A 17,294-nucleotide genomic window follows, 5' to 3' on the forward strand; every position below is an offset into this window, starting at 1 on the left:
GTGCAGCTTCTGATAATTGGCACAGCTACGGCACATCTTCGGATAACTGGCGCAGTTTAGCACCAGATGATTGGCACAATTTAAGCACCTAGATAGTAAGGTGCTGGGGGAAGCGAAGATTTCAAAGGACGCCCTGTGCATTTAAAGTCTTTTCATGTGCATTATCTTGATCACCCTTATAACAACTCGGTTAGTATTAGTATCATGAATTGCCAGAGCAAGTAGAGCTGGGATTTATTCCCATCCTCAAGACCGCTGAGGAGAGTACTAGGGTTGCCAAGTCCAACCCCAGAAATATCTGGGGACTTTGGGGGTGGAGCCAAGAGACTTTGGGGGTGGAGCCAGGAGACACTGGGGTGGAGCTAGGAGGAGGGGGGGAAATGGCGCCGGGGAGCGTGGCGAGCCGCCCCGCAGCTGCCGCCTCGGAGGAGCAGCCATGGCGAGCGGAGAAGAGGCGGCAGCGGTGCGGCGGCTTCACCCGCTCCACCTCTGGGGTGGAAGAGGAAAGGGGGTGGAGGCGAGCCAGGGGCGTGGCGAGCCGCAAGTCCGGGTCCTAGAAGGGCCTGGATTCGCGGCTCGCCATGCTCCTGGCCTGCCTCGCCCTCCCCTGCGCTGCTGCCGCCTCTTGGCTGCTCCTCCAAGATGGGCTCAGCCTGGGCCCATCTCGGAGGAGCAGCTGCGGTGGGCGGGGAGGGGGCGGCAGCGGTGTGGCGCGGCGGCCTCGCCCGCTCCAGGATCGGGCGGCTCACCATGCTCCCCGGCGCCGTTTCCCCCCTCTCCCCCCGCTTCCATTTTTTTGGGAAGCGGGGGAAGAGGGTGGAAATCCTGGGGTCCCCCGCCAGGGCGGGAGGGTTGGGAAGCCTAGAGAGTACTGAAATGAAGATTTTGGACCCTTGCTGTTGTCTATTTAGCACATTTTTACCTTGATGTTTAGGGCTTTTTCTGTAGCTGGTGCTCCTTTGCCTATTAGATCACACACCCCTGATGCAGCCAATCCTCCTAGAGCTTGCAGGGCTCTTAATACAAGGCCTACTATGAGCTCCTGGAGGACTGGCTACATCAGGGGTGTGTGGCCTAATAGGCAAAGGAATTCCTGCTACAAAAAAAAGCCCTGTTGACGTTCCTCCAGTGGGTTCAGGGAGCTACACACGGTACTTCCAGTTTTGAGGCCTCCTGTCCGGTGGGAGGAAATCCCACCCCCAACAGCAGCATCACATGCTGTGCCTACGTCATCCAGAAGTGATGTGGGCATGTTGGGGGTGACACACTGGTTTTTGGGCAAAACACTATGGTTTGAGGGCAATTTTACCATAGAGTTCTGCCCAAAACCGAGGCCGGTGCCCCACATACCCATGTCACTTCTGGTGATGTCAGCTCCTGGAAGGCCCACTCCACCCCCTTGCCAGCATCTTAAATGAATGTGGCAACTCTACTTTTATCCTTACAACAACCGTGCGAGGTTAACTAGGCCGCGAATGAGTGAGTGGCCTAACTCAATGAATTTCATGGGAAGATTGGAAGGTGGGTCTGAGTTTTTTTGTCTATCCCTCCCACCCCAAATTCTCTATCTCTAAATAAAAGAAATATTGTAGAAAATAAACTGCTCTGACCTTGGAAACTTATCCTGATCTACACATAATTGGATATTTGCACTACGGTAGTCATTCACAGAGGTATGCCCTGTGGCGCAGAGTGGTAAGCTGCAGTACTGCTGTCCAAACTCTGCTCACAACCTGAGTTCGATCCTGGTGGAAGCTGGGTTCAGATAGCCAGCTCCAGGTTGACTCAGCCTTCCATGCTTCCGAGGTCGGTAAAATGAGTCCCCAGCTTGCTGGGGAGAAAGTGGAGATGACTGGGGAAGGCGATGGCAAAGCACCCCATAAAAAAGTCTGCTGTGAAAACACCGTGATGCAACATCACTCCAGAGTTGGAAACGACTGTTGCTTGCACAGGGGATGACCTTGACCTTTTTTTTTAGTCATTCACAGTGGAATTTTCCTGTTTGTGCATTACAGTGAAATGAAACGTATAGCCTTCATATATGTAAGGACATCCATTTGTAAGAAAGAGGCAATGTGTGTTTGGTTTCCCAGGGGCTGGCTTCTGCAGAAATGTGGGGTTTAAATCTCACATTCGGTTATACGTGCATTGGATGTGTCTTGAGAATTACCTAGTGCGTGTATAAAGGAAACTCAAATGTACTTTGCATGTAGGTTATGTATTTAATTCATGTGCACCTCGTGTTGCTCCCCAAAATGGCTTACATCAGTCTCCTTTTCTCCATTTTAGTCTCATAGGGTTGCCAATCCCCAGGTGGGGGCAGGGGATCCCCCGGTTTGGAGGCCCTCCCCCTGCTTCAGGGTCATCAGAAAGCGGGGGGGGGGGGGGCGGGGAGGGAAATGTCTGCTGGGAACTCTATTATTCCCTACGGAGATTTATTCCCATAGTGGAGAATAGATCCATGGGTATTTGGGGCTCTGGGGGGCTGCTTTTCAGGGTAGAGGCACCAAATTTATAAGCCCCCAAAAAGGTGCCCCTATCCTTCATTATTTCCTATGGAAGGAAGGAATTGAAAAGGTGTGCCGTCCCTTTAAATGTGATGGCCAGAACTCCCTTTGGAGTTCAATTATGCTTGTCACAGCCTTGACTTGGCTCCACCCATAATGTCTCCTGGCTCCACCCCCAAAGTCTCCTGGCTCCACCCCCAAAGTCCCCCGATATTTCTTGAATTGGACTTGGCAACCCTATAGTCTCACAATAACCCTGGGAAGTTGGTTAGGCTGAGAGTGTGTGACTGGCCCAAGTTTACCCAGCCAACTTCCATGGCACGACTGGGGATTCAAACCTGGGTCTCCCAGATCTTAGTCCAACACTCTTAACTACCACACTAATGTATATGCGTTCACTGTAACTTGTGGATGGGGCTCTTGGAGGTGGGGATGCCAGGCCTCCTGACTGGTTGTCCATCAGCATCTGAGGTTCCGGTGAGAGGAAATGGTGGGGAGAGGAGTGGTAAAACCTGGAAGTGACATGCTGGACACTCTAGCATTTTTTAAAAAAACCTCTATGGTAAAGCCATAAAGATTTCATAAAATCCTAGAGGGTCTAAAGATGGCTCCTCCTCCACTTCTTCTTCTTTACTGGAAGTGATGTCAACACAATGGGACAGTTCCAGCATCCCACTGCCCACTTACCAGCCACGGTTCGGAAACCTGACTTGGAGGTGTATTACAGTCCAATATCCAGCAATCTGTGAATCCTATCCTATATACAAATCAGGGAATCTCAGAACAGCACATTTTAGTATGGAGGAAGAAAAGTGACCATCAGCAAGCAAATGACCTCGTCTTTGAACCCGCCTCCCTGCTTTCTTCCCATCCGTAGATTGTACTAAATTTGTTCCCATTTCTGTGGTGGCTACTTTGAATAAAGCTACAATTTCATGCCCTCCAATCTTCTCCAAGTTACCTTTTTAAATCTCTGAATGTTTTCATTCCCGCAACGAAGCTTTTTTTGTGTACGTGTGACAGCTTTTATTGTCACTTCTGTTTGGAATTAGCTGGGTCTCTGCCTGAAAAAAATAAAATAAAGCCAAATGTTTAATCAATACTTAGCCTAGCGTGTATAATATGTGCATTTTTGCTGTCTCCCCCCCTATTTTTTTAAAGGACACCTTCGCGAGGAGCCAAAGAGCCTCCAAATTGGTTGCGAAATGACTTTTTTATTTATGTTTCACCCCACAAGGGTGAGCGGACAAATTAAAACTTGCCAGCCCCATTTGAAATTTGAAGTGCAAAGTGGTTTGAGGAAATAAAGGCACGTCTTTTTTTTTTTTTAAAGATCCCTTATATGCATTTTTTCCAAAATTAGGTTTATCCTAATTTTGTGTCGACTTTATTTAGCTAGTCAATCGGGAGTGGGGGGGGGGAGGGGGCGAATGTTCCATTCCTAGCATGATTTCAGGTTCTAATTTTGCTTTGTGAGTTATTTGGCTCCCCCCACCCCTTTGCTATTTGGACAGGAAAGAGCTGTTTACAACGCTAAATAGCAGGCACTAATGATTTTCTGTTGACTGTGTAGATTCTGGGGCGGCTTTTGCTGGCTGGCAATCGGTCGCGTTTCAGGTTTTCTGCAGCACAGAAGAGCAACGGTCTCGTTAGGCTAGGCCCTGATACTTTTTAAATTATAGTTGGTTTTTTGTACCCACCCCCAGCCAATGACGCTGCCATTTAAGGCGCTAGCTATCTGATTTCTCTTAAATTCCACAGAATGAGGGATAGGGTTTCCAAATCCAAATCAAGACATATCTAGGGACTTTGGGGGGTGAAACCAGGAGACTTTGAGGGGTGGAACCAGGAGACTTGGGGGGTGGAACCAGGAGACAGGGTGTGACATGCACAATTGAACTCCAAAGGGAGTTCTGGCCATTACATTTAAAGGGACCGCACACCTTTTACATGCCTTCCCTCCATCGGAAATAATGAAGGATAGGGGCACCTTCTTTTGGGGCTCATAGAATTGGATCCCCTGCTCCAATCGTTTTGAAACTTGGAGGGTGTTTTGAGGAGAATCACCAGATGGTATGCTGCAAATGTGGTGCTTCTGCCTCAAAAAACAGACCCCCCCCCAAGAGTCCCAGATACCCACAGATCAATTCTCTATTATACTCTATGGGAATCAGTCTCCATAGGGAATAATGGAGTGCCCAGCAATCATCCCCCCACTTTCGGATGATCCTGATTCAGGGGGAAAGCCTCCAAACCAAGGGATTCCCTGCTCCACCCTGGGGATTCCCTGCTCCACCCTGGGGACTGGCAACTCTAATGAGGGATGAGGCCCGGTCTCCAAGAGCCAGTTTGGTGTAGTGGTTAAGTGTGCGGACTCTTATCCTCCACTTGCACCTGCTGGAACGGCCTTGGGTCAGCCATAGCTCTGGCAGAGGTTGTCCTTGAAAGGGCAGCTGCTGTGAGAGCCCTCTCAGCCCCACCTACCTCACAGGCTGTCTGTTGTGGGGGGGAGAAGATATAGGAGATTTGTAAGCCGCTCTGAGCCTCTGATTCAGAGAGAAAGGTGCGGTATAAATCTGCAATACTTCTTCTTCAGATCAATTCTCCAATCATCCACACCCCGCCCCCCACTTTCTGAACACCCTAAAACAGGGGGAGAGCCTCCAAACTGAGGAATTCCCTGCTCCCACCTGGGGATCGTCAACTCTAATGAGGGATGAAGCCTGGAACAGAATGAAGTGATTAGGGTTGCCAGTTCGGGATTCCAGCCTCCAGGCGGCGCCTGGGGATCCCCTGGAATGACAGTTCCACTCCGGACTGCAGAGATCCATAACCCTGGAGAAAATGGATGCTTTTGAGAGTGGACTCTATGGTAGGGTTGCCAAGTCCAATTCAAGAAATATCTGGGGATTTTGGGGGTGGAGCCAGGAGACTTTGGGGGTGGAGCCAGGAGACTTTGGGGGTGGAGCCAAGATCAAGGCTGTGACAAGCATAATTGAACTCCAAAGGGAGTTCTGGCCATCACATTTAAAGGGACGGCACACCTTTTCAATTCCTTCCTTCCATAGGAAATAATGAAGAATAGGGGCACCTTCCTTTGGGCCTCATAGAATTGGAGAATGCATTTAAAGTTGCCTTCTTTCCATCTCTGTTTCCCTCCTCCTTCCCCATCATTTATCTTCCTTCCTTCCTTCCTTCCTTCCTTCCTTCCTTCCTTCCTTCCTTCCTTCCTTCCTTCCTTCCTTCTGTTGGGTTTCTGATGCAATTTCACTTCCTGTTGTCATGAGTTAGTTAATTAAATGTTTGTATATGCATGCTGATGTTTAGCCAGTGAGCATGTAGAGCCAATGAGAATGTTTGCACGTACTTCCCGCCAAGGCTAGGTGTCAATATGCACAGTGACCATTGAGGGAGAGCCCTAATAGGCTAATCCATATATTTGGGGGGTGGTCTGAGGGAAACCATTGGGTCAGTTTTATTGCCCTTTGTGTTAAGCCCTTGGATCTCCATCCATGCAGTTGAAGTTAGGACTCCTGAGAGTTGAGATGTAGCCTAGAAGGTAGAAAGGATATTGAATCATTCTTTGTTTTCTAGAAATCCCAGTCATACCTTTTTCCTCATTAGAAAAGTAAAGTACTTTTATTCTTAAGCTAAACCGTGTGCCTGGCTGCTTTTTGTGGTTATCTCCACGTTACTTTGCTAAAGGTATATGTAAACCCCAGCACCTACCTACCTACCTACCTACCTTCCTTCCTTCCTTCCTTCCTTCCTTCCTTCCTTCCTTCCTTCCTTCCTTCCTTCCTTCCTTCCTTCCTTCCTTCCTTCCTTCCTTCCTTCCTTCCTTCCTTCCTTCCTTCCTTCCTCTGATGTTCATGTCTTGCGACTCTCAAACATCTGACAATTATTCTGTGTGACTCTTACGTTAAGCAAATTTGGCTACCTCTGCATTCCGCCACATCGTTCTGTGGGGTGTAAGTTGCGTCCTTTTCTTCTTTGAAGGGATGAAACATACTCCATAAGGTTCGGATTCACAAATCAGTGCAAACAAATCCACACAGCATGGAATACACTGGCTGGCTTGCTTAGGGGCAATGGGTCACTGCAAGGGTGCCAACCTCCAGATGAAGGCTGGAGATCTCCTGAAATTACAGCTGATTACGTAGACTTCTGTTTGTTCATTTATTCCACGTCTCCTGGCCTGTGGAGAAGTGGGAAGAAAATAGGAACATTTGGAGTCATGCCAAAGCCAGTTTGGTGTTGTGGTTAAGTGCATGGACTCTTATCTAGGAGAACCAGGTTTGATTCCCTGCTCCTCCACTTGCACCTGCTGGAATGGCCTTGGGCTAGCTGTAGCTATTGTAGGAGTTGTCATTGAAAAGGCAGCTTCCGGGAGAGCCCTCTCAGTCCCACCCACTTCCACAGGGTGTCTGTTGTGGGGGGAGAAGATGCCGGAGATTGTAAGCCGCTTTGAGTCTCTTATTCAGAGAGAAGGGTAGGGTATAAATCTGCAGTCTTCTTCTTCTCTTATCTGGGAGAACCGGGTTTGATTCCCCACTCCTCCACTTGCAGCTGCTGGAATGGCCTTGGGTCACCAAGAGCTCTCGTAGGAGTTGTCCTTGAAAGGGCAGCTTCTGTCAGAGCTCTCTTAGCCCCGCCGACCTCATAGGGTGTCTGTTGTGGGGGGAGGAGATAAAGGAGATTGTAAGTCACTCTGAGTCTCTGATTCAGAGAGAAAGGCAGGGTATAAATCTGCAGTTCTTCTTCTTCGGCTAGTTTCAGGATTTGACTAGCAGTCTTAGATGGGCTTCATTTCTGCTTGGTGTCCTCAATGTAAAAAGTGCTTGCTTCCTCAGAAGTAAATGCTGTTGATTTCAATAGGGTATTCTTGGGTGTTTGTCAATGTTTAAATGTGCCGCCCCCCCCCCCAAAAAAAAGAAAAAAGAAAAAAAGATTGCATTGTTAAATGAAGTTTAAGATCCCCTGTTCCTGGCATGTTTTTGTACTCGTTCAGAAACTCTGTTTATATCAGCAGAAGCGATCGATGCTTTTTTTGTTGAGTCCCTTTTTCATTCTGTGTTCATTTACAGATAAGAAATGGACAGCAAAGCTGCTACGTTTTGAAGAATAAAGACCTGGAACTCCCTTCGAAAGGAGTGATCCATTTGGAACTTGATGTCTTATTTAATCCTGTAAGGCTGAGACCGTTGCGACTTTCCACTTTTTGCAACTCTCTTCTAGGTTTTTAAGCTTTTGGTGGTTCAAGCAGCGTGTGTGTGTGTGTGTGTGTAAAACACAAATGTGTAGTCTATCAGTAGGATTGCTTGCTGTGGGTTGGGAAATACCTGAAATTTTTTTGGGGGGGGAGCGGAGCCTGAGTAGGGTGGGATTTCAGGGACTTCAATAATGCCAAAAGAATCCACCCTTCAAAGCAGCCATTTTCTCCAAGGGAACTGATCTCTTGTCAGCTGGAGATCATTTGTAATAGTGGGAGATCTCCAGACACTGCCTGGAGGTTGGCAACCCTACCTATCAGAGATAAGTTGATTTCGGTCCTAACAGGATATGTGCCCCCCAGGGAAAGGCTGGCTGTTTAGGATTTGGGGGCATTCCAGAAAAGGATATTTAGGACTTTAGGGCAGGATGTGTGATGCTTAGTTTGCCAGTTTAGGTTTAGGAAATTTCTGGAGATCTGGGGGTAGAGCTCCTTGGGGGCAAAGGTCAGGGAGAGAGGGTCACATGTGAAGCTGCCCTATACTGAATCAGGGCTTTTTTTTACAGCAGGAACTCCTTTGCATATTAGGCCACACACCCCTGATGCAGCCAATCCTCCAAGAGCTTACAGGGCTCTTCTTACAGGGCCTACTGTAAGCTCTTGGAGGATTGACTACATCAGGGGGATGTAGCCTAATATACAAAGGAGTTCCTGCTACAAAAAAAGCCCTGCTTTTGGTCCATCAAAGTCAGTACTGTCCACTCAGACTTGCAGCACCTGCCTGACATCTCAGGCGGAGGTCTTTCTCATCACCTTTCACCCTATCCTTTTCAACTGGAGATGTTGGGGATTGAACCGGGGACCTTCTGCATGCCAAGCAGATGCTCTGCCGCTGAGCCACGGCCCAAGAGGGAGCTGAACAGGAATCGATGCTGTAGACTTTATACTCCAAAACTGCAGTTTTCTCCAGGGGAACTGATCTCTGTTGTCTTGAGATCTGCTGTAATTCTGGGAGAACTCCAGGCCACACCTAAACATTGGTAACTAGGTTTGCCAACATATGTTTGCAAATTTATGGAGATTTTTGGGTGGAGCCTGGGGTGAACAGGGTTTGTAGAAGGGTATATCTCAGCAGGATATAATGCTTTAAATCCAACCCTCCACATCAGCCATCTTCCCACCCCAGCCCCAGGACCTGTCGTTTGGAGATCTGGTGAGATCTCCAGGTCGCACTGGAGGTTGTGAATGAAAAGCCTAGAGTTCCACAGAGAATGACTCAACCAACAACAAAAAACCGTGGAAAAATAACGAAAAATTAATGAAAAATACTTCAAAATTGTAATAGAGAATTAAACACTTCAACTTCACACACTTTCACATATCATTACATATAACAGCATATTATAAAAAATGCAAAGTCTAAAGTACAAGGAATAAATATTCAAAAGTGCTTGCAGCGAGTCCATATCCAGTTTAAACAAAGGAAGTTTAAAGCAACGACTTAACATCATAAATTCTTTGCTGAAGAACAAGAATTATCTGCAATTGCAACACATCGGACGCGGGGACTTTAAGTAATAGTTTTCAAGGATTTCAAACTGGATATGGACTAACTGCAAGCACTTTTGAATATTTATTCCTTGTACTTTATACTTTGTACTTTTGATAATATGCTGTTATATGTAATGATATGTGAAAGTGTGTGAAGTTTAATTCTCTATTACAATTTTGAAGTATTTTTCATTAATTTTTCGTTATTTTTCCACAGTTTTTTGTTGTTGGTTGACTCACCTGGAGGTTGGCATGCCTAGGTAACCTATGCGGGAGTTTATTTATTTTATTCATTAACTTAAAACATTTTTATAATGTCTTTCCACTAAATTAGGGCCCACAAGGTGGCAAACGTGATCATTTTAAACAAAAATACCATTACAGTGATAGACATTCAGTATGAAATGCTGTTTTCTCTTTCTTTCAGGTGAAAGCCAGCCTTCGAACCTTTTTGCCCCGCGAGAGGCGGTTTCTGGAAGACAACCGCAAGTTTTCAAAGAAGGTAAGCCGATCTCTAGAAATCAGCATGCCTGGTCTTTTTGTATGCAAGCAGTGATTGTGGGAGATGGGGTTTAGCAGCTCGGCGTGAACTTCGCAGAATGGTGGGAGAGTGAGCTGAAATGGAAAGGGATGGCTTGCATTCAGGCATCGCCAACAGACTCTAGTTTCTGCGTGACAAGAATAAGTCTGGCTTTTCCTCCGGCTTGTGGGTCCCTCCTGCACTCCTCCCTTGTGGAGGAGAGACTGAAAACACGAAAGAAGCTGGAATCCTGGTTCAGGAGCCTGAAAGAAACCACAGTTTGGCATAGTGGTTAAGTGTGCAGAGTTTTATCTTGGAGAACCAGGTTTGCTTCCCCCCACTCCTCCACTTGCACCTGCTGGAATGGCTTTGGGTCAGCCATAGCTCTTCCTGAGTGTCACACCCCAGGCGCCCCTCCCGGTCTCCCGGTGCAGCTGTCGTCCCTCTATCCCGGACGGTCCCCCTCGGGTACTTTGTGGGTGTTCCCCGGAGGACTCAGAAACAGGGGTGGGAGCCAGGTTACTTCACCACAGGCCCCCGTTCCCCTTCTGGCTGTGCAGCGGCTCCTGTCTCTCTCTCTCTGGAGGCAGCCTCAATAAGCACCGGCCAGCTTCCTCCCCGACCTCCTGCCTCCCTCCCTTTTATCCTCCCGTCCCAGTCCTTCTGCAGGAGATCACCCAACAGCGGACGGCGGCTCAAGCCACCCTCGTGCGGGACCTCCACCAAGCGATCTTGTTGTTTAGTCGCATAGTCAAGTCCAACTCTTTGTGACCCCATGGACCAAGTCACGACAGGCCCTCCTGTCTTCCACCATCCTCCTAAGTCTGCTCAGATTCGTGTTTGTTACATCAGTAATGCTGTCCAGCCATCTCCTCTTTTGCCGTCCTCTTCTTCTTTTGCCTTCTGTCTTTTCCAGCATCAGGGTCTTCTCCAGTAAGTGCTCCCTTCTCATTTGGTGGCCAAAGTATTTGAGCTTCAGCTTCAGCATCTGACCTTCCAGGGAACAGTCTGGGTTGATTTCCCTTAGGACTGACTGATGGATCTTCTTGCAGTCCAGGTGACTCTCAAGAGTCTTCTCCAGGGAGTGCTCCTTTCTCATTTGGGGGCCAAAGTATTGGAGCTTCAGCTTCAGCATCTGACCTTCCAGGGAACAGTCTGGGTTGATTTCCCTTAGGACTGACTGATTGGATCTTCTTGCAGTCCAAGGGACTCTCAAGAGTCTTCTCCAGCACCACAGCTCAAAAGCATCTATTCTTCTGTGTTCGGCCTTCCTTATGATCCAGCTCTCACAGCCATACATTGCTACTTTGAATATATATATATATATATATATATATATATATATATATATATATATACACACACATATATTTAAAAAGATCAACAAGGGTTAGGTAAATGGTAAATGGTAAATGGCATACAGAAAGTTCCAGGCTCAATCCCCAGCATCTCCATTTAAAAGGACCGGGAAATAGAAGAAGAATTGCAGATTTATACCCCGCCCTTCTCTCTGAATCAGAGACTCAGAGTGGCTCAAAATCTCCTTTATCTTCCTCCCCCACAGGAGGTGTGAGGTGGGTGGGGCTGAGAGGGCTCTCACAGCAGCTGCCCTTTCAAGGACAACCTCTGCCAGAGCTCTGGCTGAGCCAAGGCCATTCCAGCAGCTGCAAGTGGAGGAGTGGGGGATCAAACCCGATTCTCCCAGATATGAGAGCTCTGGCTGACCCAAAGCCATTCCAGCAGGTGCAAGTGGAGGAGTGGGGAATCAAACCCGGTTCTCCCTGATAAGAGTCCGCACACTTAACCACTACACCAAACTGGCTCTCAGAAGTGATGTGAAGGACCTCTACCCAAGACCCTGGAGAGCTGGTGCCAGTTTGAGTAGACAAGTACTGACCTTGAAAACCCATAGAAAAGAGCAAGGGTCCAGTGGCAAATTAAAGATAACCAGAATTTGTGGTAGTGCCTCCGCCAAACCGAAGGGTCGAAGGTGAAACACGAATTGCATCCATATTGTAGTCGAATCACTTTGTGGTGGGGTGTCTAAAGAAGTGAGGAGTGTCTCATGAAAGCTCCTTTGTTGACACAGATTTTGTCAGTCTTTAAGGACAGGGGCAAGCTGTTGAGAAGTTCAAAATGGAAAAGGGCATTTCCAGAGACCAAAAAAACAGCCTTCTCTTCCCCTCTTTACGCTATGTACACTGATGGCTTTATTCCCTAAACTGATGGTCTGATTTTTTTTTTTAATCTGTCCTCTCACCCATGCCTTGTGTCCCTCAGATCTTAGCCAGAAATGTGGAACGCGTGAAAAGAATCACAATGGGGATATGGCACACGATCCAGTTTCTCCGAAGCTGCTTTCTCTGGGAGTCTCCGGTCAGAAGTGTGGTTGCGTTTGTGGTGAGTAGGTGCCTTTCACAGGCTCTCAGTGCCTCCGCCAAACCGAAGGGTCGAAGGTGAAACAGGAGTTACATTCATATTGTAGACTAATCGCTTTAGCCTGTTTAGGACTGAGCCAGCCCTTATCTGAATAGCTCCACCCCTTCATTTGCATACCCGTCTTCCAGGGATGATGTCAAAGAACGATGGAATCTTGGTCTTTTGAGAGAATGGCGGACGGAGAGTGGATGTTCTTGAGATCTAGCTGTTTCTGTTTATGTAGAATCTCAAAGCGATATGGAAGTTCCTTTGAATCTTGCTGTTTTCTTTGTCATAGGGTCAATGACATGCTTATAAATTCATTTGTAGTTAATTTTGGTAATGGCTTGCAAAAACCTCAGTTCCAGTTTTTGCTTTGATTAAAAACAAAACACTAGCCCTCGTGATTTGGGAAAATTTTATGAACAGGACCTATGTACAGCTTTGCTTTCTCTTGAGAGGTTGATTTCCTAAGTGCTAGGAATTGGATTCTTCCCCCCCCCCCACACACCAAAGGAACATTAAATTAAGAGCCCCGTGGTGCAGAGTGTTAAAGCTGCAGTACTGCAGTCCTAAGCTCCACTCACGACCTGAGTTCGATCCCCGGTGGAAGCTGGGTTTTCAGGTAGCCAGCTCAAAGTTGACTCAGCCTTCCATCCTTCCGAGGCCGGTAAAATGAGTACCCAGCTTGCTGGGGGGAAAGGGTAGATGACTGGGGAAGCCAATGGCAAACCACCCTGTAAAAAGTCTGCCGTGAAAACATTGTGAAAGCAACGTCACCCCAGAGTCGGAAACGACTGATGCTTGCAGAGGGGACTACCTTTACTTTTCCTACCTTGCAGTAATTAATCGGTTTTCCTGAAAATGTTTTCATTTTCTCTCTCCTGGAGCTTTTTTACCTTCTTCAGGTTAACTAGGGGAACGGTCATCCTAGCTCAGGGGTGGCCAAACTGTGGTTCAGGAGCCACATGTGGCTCCTTCACACATATTGTGTGGCTCTCGAAGGCCCCACCGCCCCCATCGTCTTTAAATCACTTCTCCAAGCCATGCCAGCCAGCAGCTTGGAGAACACATTTAAAGTTAAAGTCGCTTTCTTTCCAGCTCTACCTCCCCCCAATCTATTTTCCTTCTTTCCTTACAGCTCTCAAAATCTGACGTTTATTCTCTGTGGCTCTTGCATTAAGCAGCTTTGGCCGCCCCTGCTTGAACTAGCTACTTGCATACGATGTGCAAAGAAGACACATTTGCCATTCAGTCACAACCAACTCACAGCGACACTTTAAGAGGCAAACAGAGGCGGCTTGCCATTGCCTGACTCTGCATAGCAACCCCAATCTTCCTCGGCAGACTCCCGTCCAAGTACCGATTCTGGCCAACCTTGGTTAGTTCTTAGACCTTTGATAAGTTGTGGAGAGCCAGTTTAGTGTAGTGGTTAAGTGTGCGGACTCTTATCTGGGAGAACCGGGTTTGATTCCCCACTCCTCCACTTGCACCTACTGGAATGGCCTTGGGTCAGCCATAGCTCTGGCAGAGGTTGTCCTTGAAAGGGCAGCTGCTGTGAGAGCCCTCTTCAGCCCCACCCACCTCACAGGGTGTCTGTTGTGTGTGGGGGAGAGGTAAAGGAGATTGTGAGCCGCTCTTCGGAGTGGAGGGCGGATATAAATCCAATATCTTCATCTACCTCACAGGGTGTCTGTTGTGGGGGAGGAAGGGAAAGGAGATTGTGAGCCGCTCTGAGACTCTTTGGAGTGGAGGGCGGGATATAAATCCAATATCTTCATCTACCTCACTGGGTGTCTATTGTGGGGGAGGAAGGGAAAGGAGATTGTGAGCCTCTCTGAGACTCTTCGGCGTGGAGGGCGGGATATAAATCCAGTATCTTCATCTACCTCACAGGGTGTCTGTTGTGGGGGAGGAAGGTAAAGGAGATTGTGAGCCGCTCTGAGACTCTTCGGAGTGGAGGGTGGGATATAAATCCAATATCTTCATCTACCTCACAGGGTGTCTGTTGTGAGGGAGGAAGGGAAAGGAGATTGTGAGCCGCTCTGAGACTCTTCGGAGTGGAGGGCGGGACATAAATCCAATATCTTCATCTACCTCACAGGGCGTCTGTTGTGGGGGAGGAAGGGAAAGGAGATTGTGAGCCGCTCTGAGACTCTTCGGAGTGGAGGGCGGGATATAAATCCAATATCATCATCATCATCATCATCTTCTTCTTCTTCTTTTGGCTTTGCTACCAAACTGCATTGACGATTCCCAAATCAGGATCTTGCCCTTTCTTCAGCATGTGGCAGGCACGGTGGCAGATAAGCCAACGAGGAAATAATTCTGAATCGATTCAACAGGGTCAGCAAAAAGACCATTTCCGTTTTAGCTCCAAGTTTCAGCAACATTTGCCTTTGGGGCCATAAACCAAGGCGCCCTCTGGCTTTCAGGTCTTCATGGGCTTTGCAGAAACCAACGCCCACCCTGGTCTTTACTGTCGCAGGAGTTCCTTCTGCTTTCAGCCTCACTTGGCAGTGTCAGTCATCAGAAAAAAAAAACGATGGTCAACACGAACTGGCTGCCAAATGATCTTGAAAATGTTTTTCAGGATAATTTTTTTTTAAAAAAACTCCCGCTTCAAATCTCTCCCCCCCTCAAAACATACCGAAATGGAGATAGTGCAAACCCTGCCGAGGATCCACGAAGTCACTTTAGACACTCTTACTGGGGTGTTTTGGCTTTTAAACATTTGAAAACCACACACACCCCCCCCCCCCCCGGACCACATAGCAGGCTGCTTAGGGAACTTCTTGAAGGGTGAAGATTCCCCCTGCGCTTATTAACAACAGCGGGACTTGGAAATACCCTTTGGCTACATTTAATCCGAACACACCTTTCCTTCCCTTAGGAGAACGCTGACCATAGCACTTCGGCATATCTGCGGCCTAATTTGATTCATCGACTTGCTTTGTTTATATCCTGCCTTCTCCCTAGGGTTGCCAAGTCTAATTCAAGAAATAGCTGGGGTAGAGCCAGGAGACATTGGGGGTGGAGCCAGGAGCAAGGGTGTGACAGTCACAATTGAACTCCAAAGGGAGTTCTGGCCGTCACATTTAAAGGGACCGCACACCTTTTAAATGCCTTCCCCCCCCATTGGAAATAATGAAGGATAGGCTCATCTTCTTTGGGGGCTCATAGAATTGGACCCCCTGGTCCAATCTTTTTGAAACTTAGAGGGTGTTTTGAGGAGAGGCACTGGATGCTATGCTGCAAATTTGGTGCTTCTACCTCAACACACCCCCAGAGTCCCAAGTATCCATGGATTATATGCTTTAGAAATCAGTCTCCATAGGGTATAACGGAGTGCCCAGCTGACAAAACCCCCCCCCACTTTCTGATGACCCTGAAGCAGGGGGAGGACCTCCAAACTGGGGGAATCCCCTGCCCCCTCCTGGGAATTGTCAACCCTACTTCTCCCCCAGTGGGGACCCAAACCAACCAGCTTTTCATCCTTTCCCTCTCCATTTTACCCTTACAACAACCCTGTGAGGTAGGTTAGGCTGAGAATGGGTCACCCAGTAAGCTTCTGAGGCAGAGCATGGATTCGAACCTGCGCATTCTGGATTCTAATCTGACACTCTAGCCTCTACACTTCTGTCTGTGTTCACCCGGACTTTCAAAATTGGCTTGCTGTTTAGTAGAGAGGGGTGGGGGGAGAGGCAGGGTAGATAGTTGCTGAAGAAGCACAAGACGAAAGCCTTTTTGATGGGGAACAGATCCGTGTAGAAGAAGAAGAACTGCAGATTTATACCCCGTCCTTCTCCCTGAATCAGAGACTCAGAGTGGTTTACAATCTCCTATGTCTTCTCCCCCACAACAGACACCCTGTGAGGTGGGTGGGGCTGGAGAGGGCTCTCACAGCAGGTGCCCTTTCAAGGACAACCTCTGCCAGAGCTATGGCTGACCCAAGGCCATTCCAGCAGGTGCGAGTGGAGGCGTGGGGAATCAAACCCGGTTCTCCCAGATAAGAGTCCACACACTTAACCACTACACCGAACTGGCTCTCTGAAGATATTACAGTGGCTTTAGCTTAGAACCATAGATTGATACAGGTCTTGAATTCAGCAGGAGCTCATGGGAGCACAGCTCCTGAACCTTTCTGAGGGTTCCCCTCTTTCTCCCCACCTGCCTTGTCCATTGAATAGTAGGTGCAGCTGCATAACAATCTCTGGATTAGGAAAGTGGGCAGCCAGCCACCCACCAGGGGCTTTGCTACGCCCCCAGCAGCCCCCATTAACCCCCCGGAGATGCCCACACCACCCTTTCTCCACTTCTTATGTGATTTTGGGCAGCGGGTGGCTTTCTGACCTTTTGACTATTGGGGGGGGGGCAGCCAAGGAGAGCCCCAGGTGAGCGAGGCCTGCTTGGGCTGGTGGGATCTCTAGCCAGTCCAAGTAGGCCTCGCTCGCTCAAGGCTCTCCTTTCTTGCATCAGGTTGCTTTTAGCTGGGGTGTGTGTGTGTGTGTGTGTGCAGCATATACTAATGAGTTATGCTAATGAGCTCCACCACCTGTTTTTCTCCGAAACGACCCCTGGATTCATAGAGTCGTAAGGGACCTCCAGGGTTATCTAGTCCAACCCCCTTTTGCTGTGCAGGAAATTCACAAATACCTCCTCCCCCCACCCGTCCCCGGTGACCTCTGTTCCATGCCCAGAAGATGGCAAAGAAAGCACCTCCAGTATCCCTGGCCAACTGCCCTAGAGAAAAATGCTTCCTGACCCCAAAGTGGCAAACTGACATTCCCCTGGGCGTGAGAACTAAGCTCTGATGAAGCCCTGCCTGCCCTCCCACTTATGAGTTAGAACATAAGAATATAAGAACATAAGAGAAGCCATGTTGGATCAGGCCAATGGCCCATCCAGTCCAACACTCTGTATCACACAATGGCCAAAAATTTATATATATATATATATACACACACACACACACACATATATATATATATATATATATACACACACTGTGGCTAATAGCCACTGATGGACCTCTGCTCCATATTTTTATCTAACCCCCTCTTGAAGCTGGCTATGCCTGTAGCCG

The 17,294-nt window shown here is 48.1% G+C and overlaps 1 protein-coding gene across 1 annotated transcript in view; it reads left to right on the forward strand.

Moving 5' to 3' along the window:
* Positions 1 to 17,294, forward strand: part of MCTP2 (multiple C2 and transmembrane domain containing 2) — a 192,602-nt gene that overhangs the window by 122,233 nt on the left and 53,075 nt on the right. The window contains exons 15-17 of the mRNA XM_060260234.1: positions 7,595 to 7,696; positions 9,698 to 9,772; positions 12,071 to 12,190. Of these exons, the coding sequence (XP_060116217.1) occupies positions 7,595 to 7,696; positions 9,698 to 9,772; positions 12,071 to 12,190 (297 nt within the window). The remainder of the gene's footprint in view (positions 1 to 7,594; positions 7,697 to 9,697; positions 9,773 to 12,070; positions 12,191 to 17,294) is intronic.

The sequence above is a fragment of the Heteronotia binoei genome, chromosome 19 (assembly GCF_032191835.1).
Source record: "Heteronotia binoei isolate CCM8104 ecotype False Entrance Well chromosome 19, APGP_CSIRO_Hbin_v1, whole genome shotgun sequence".
Classification (NCBI taxonomy): Eukaryota; Metazoa; Chordata; class Lepidosauria; order Squamata; family Gekkonidae; genus Heteronotia; species Heteronotia binoei.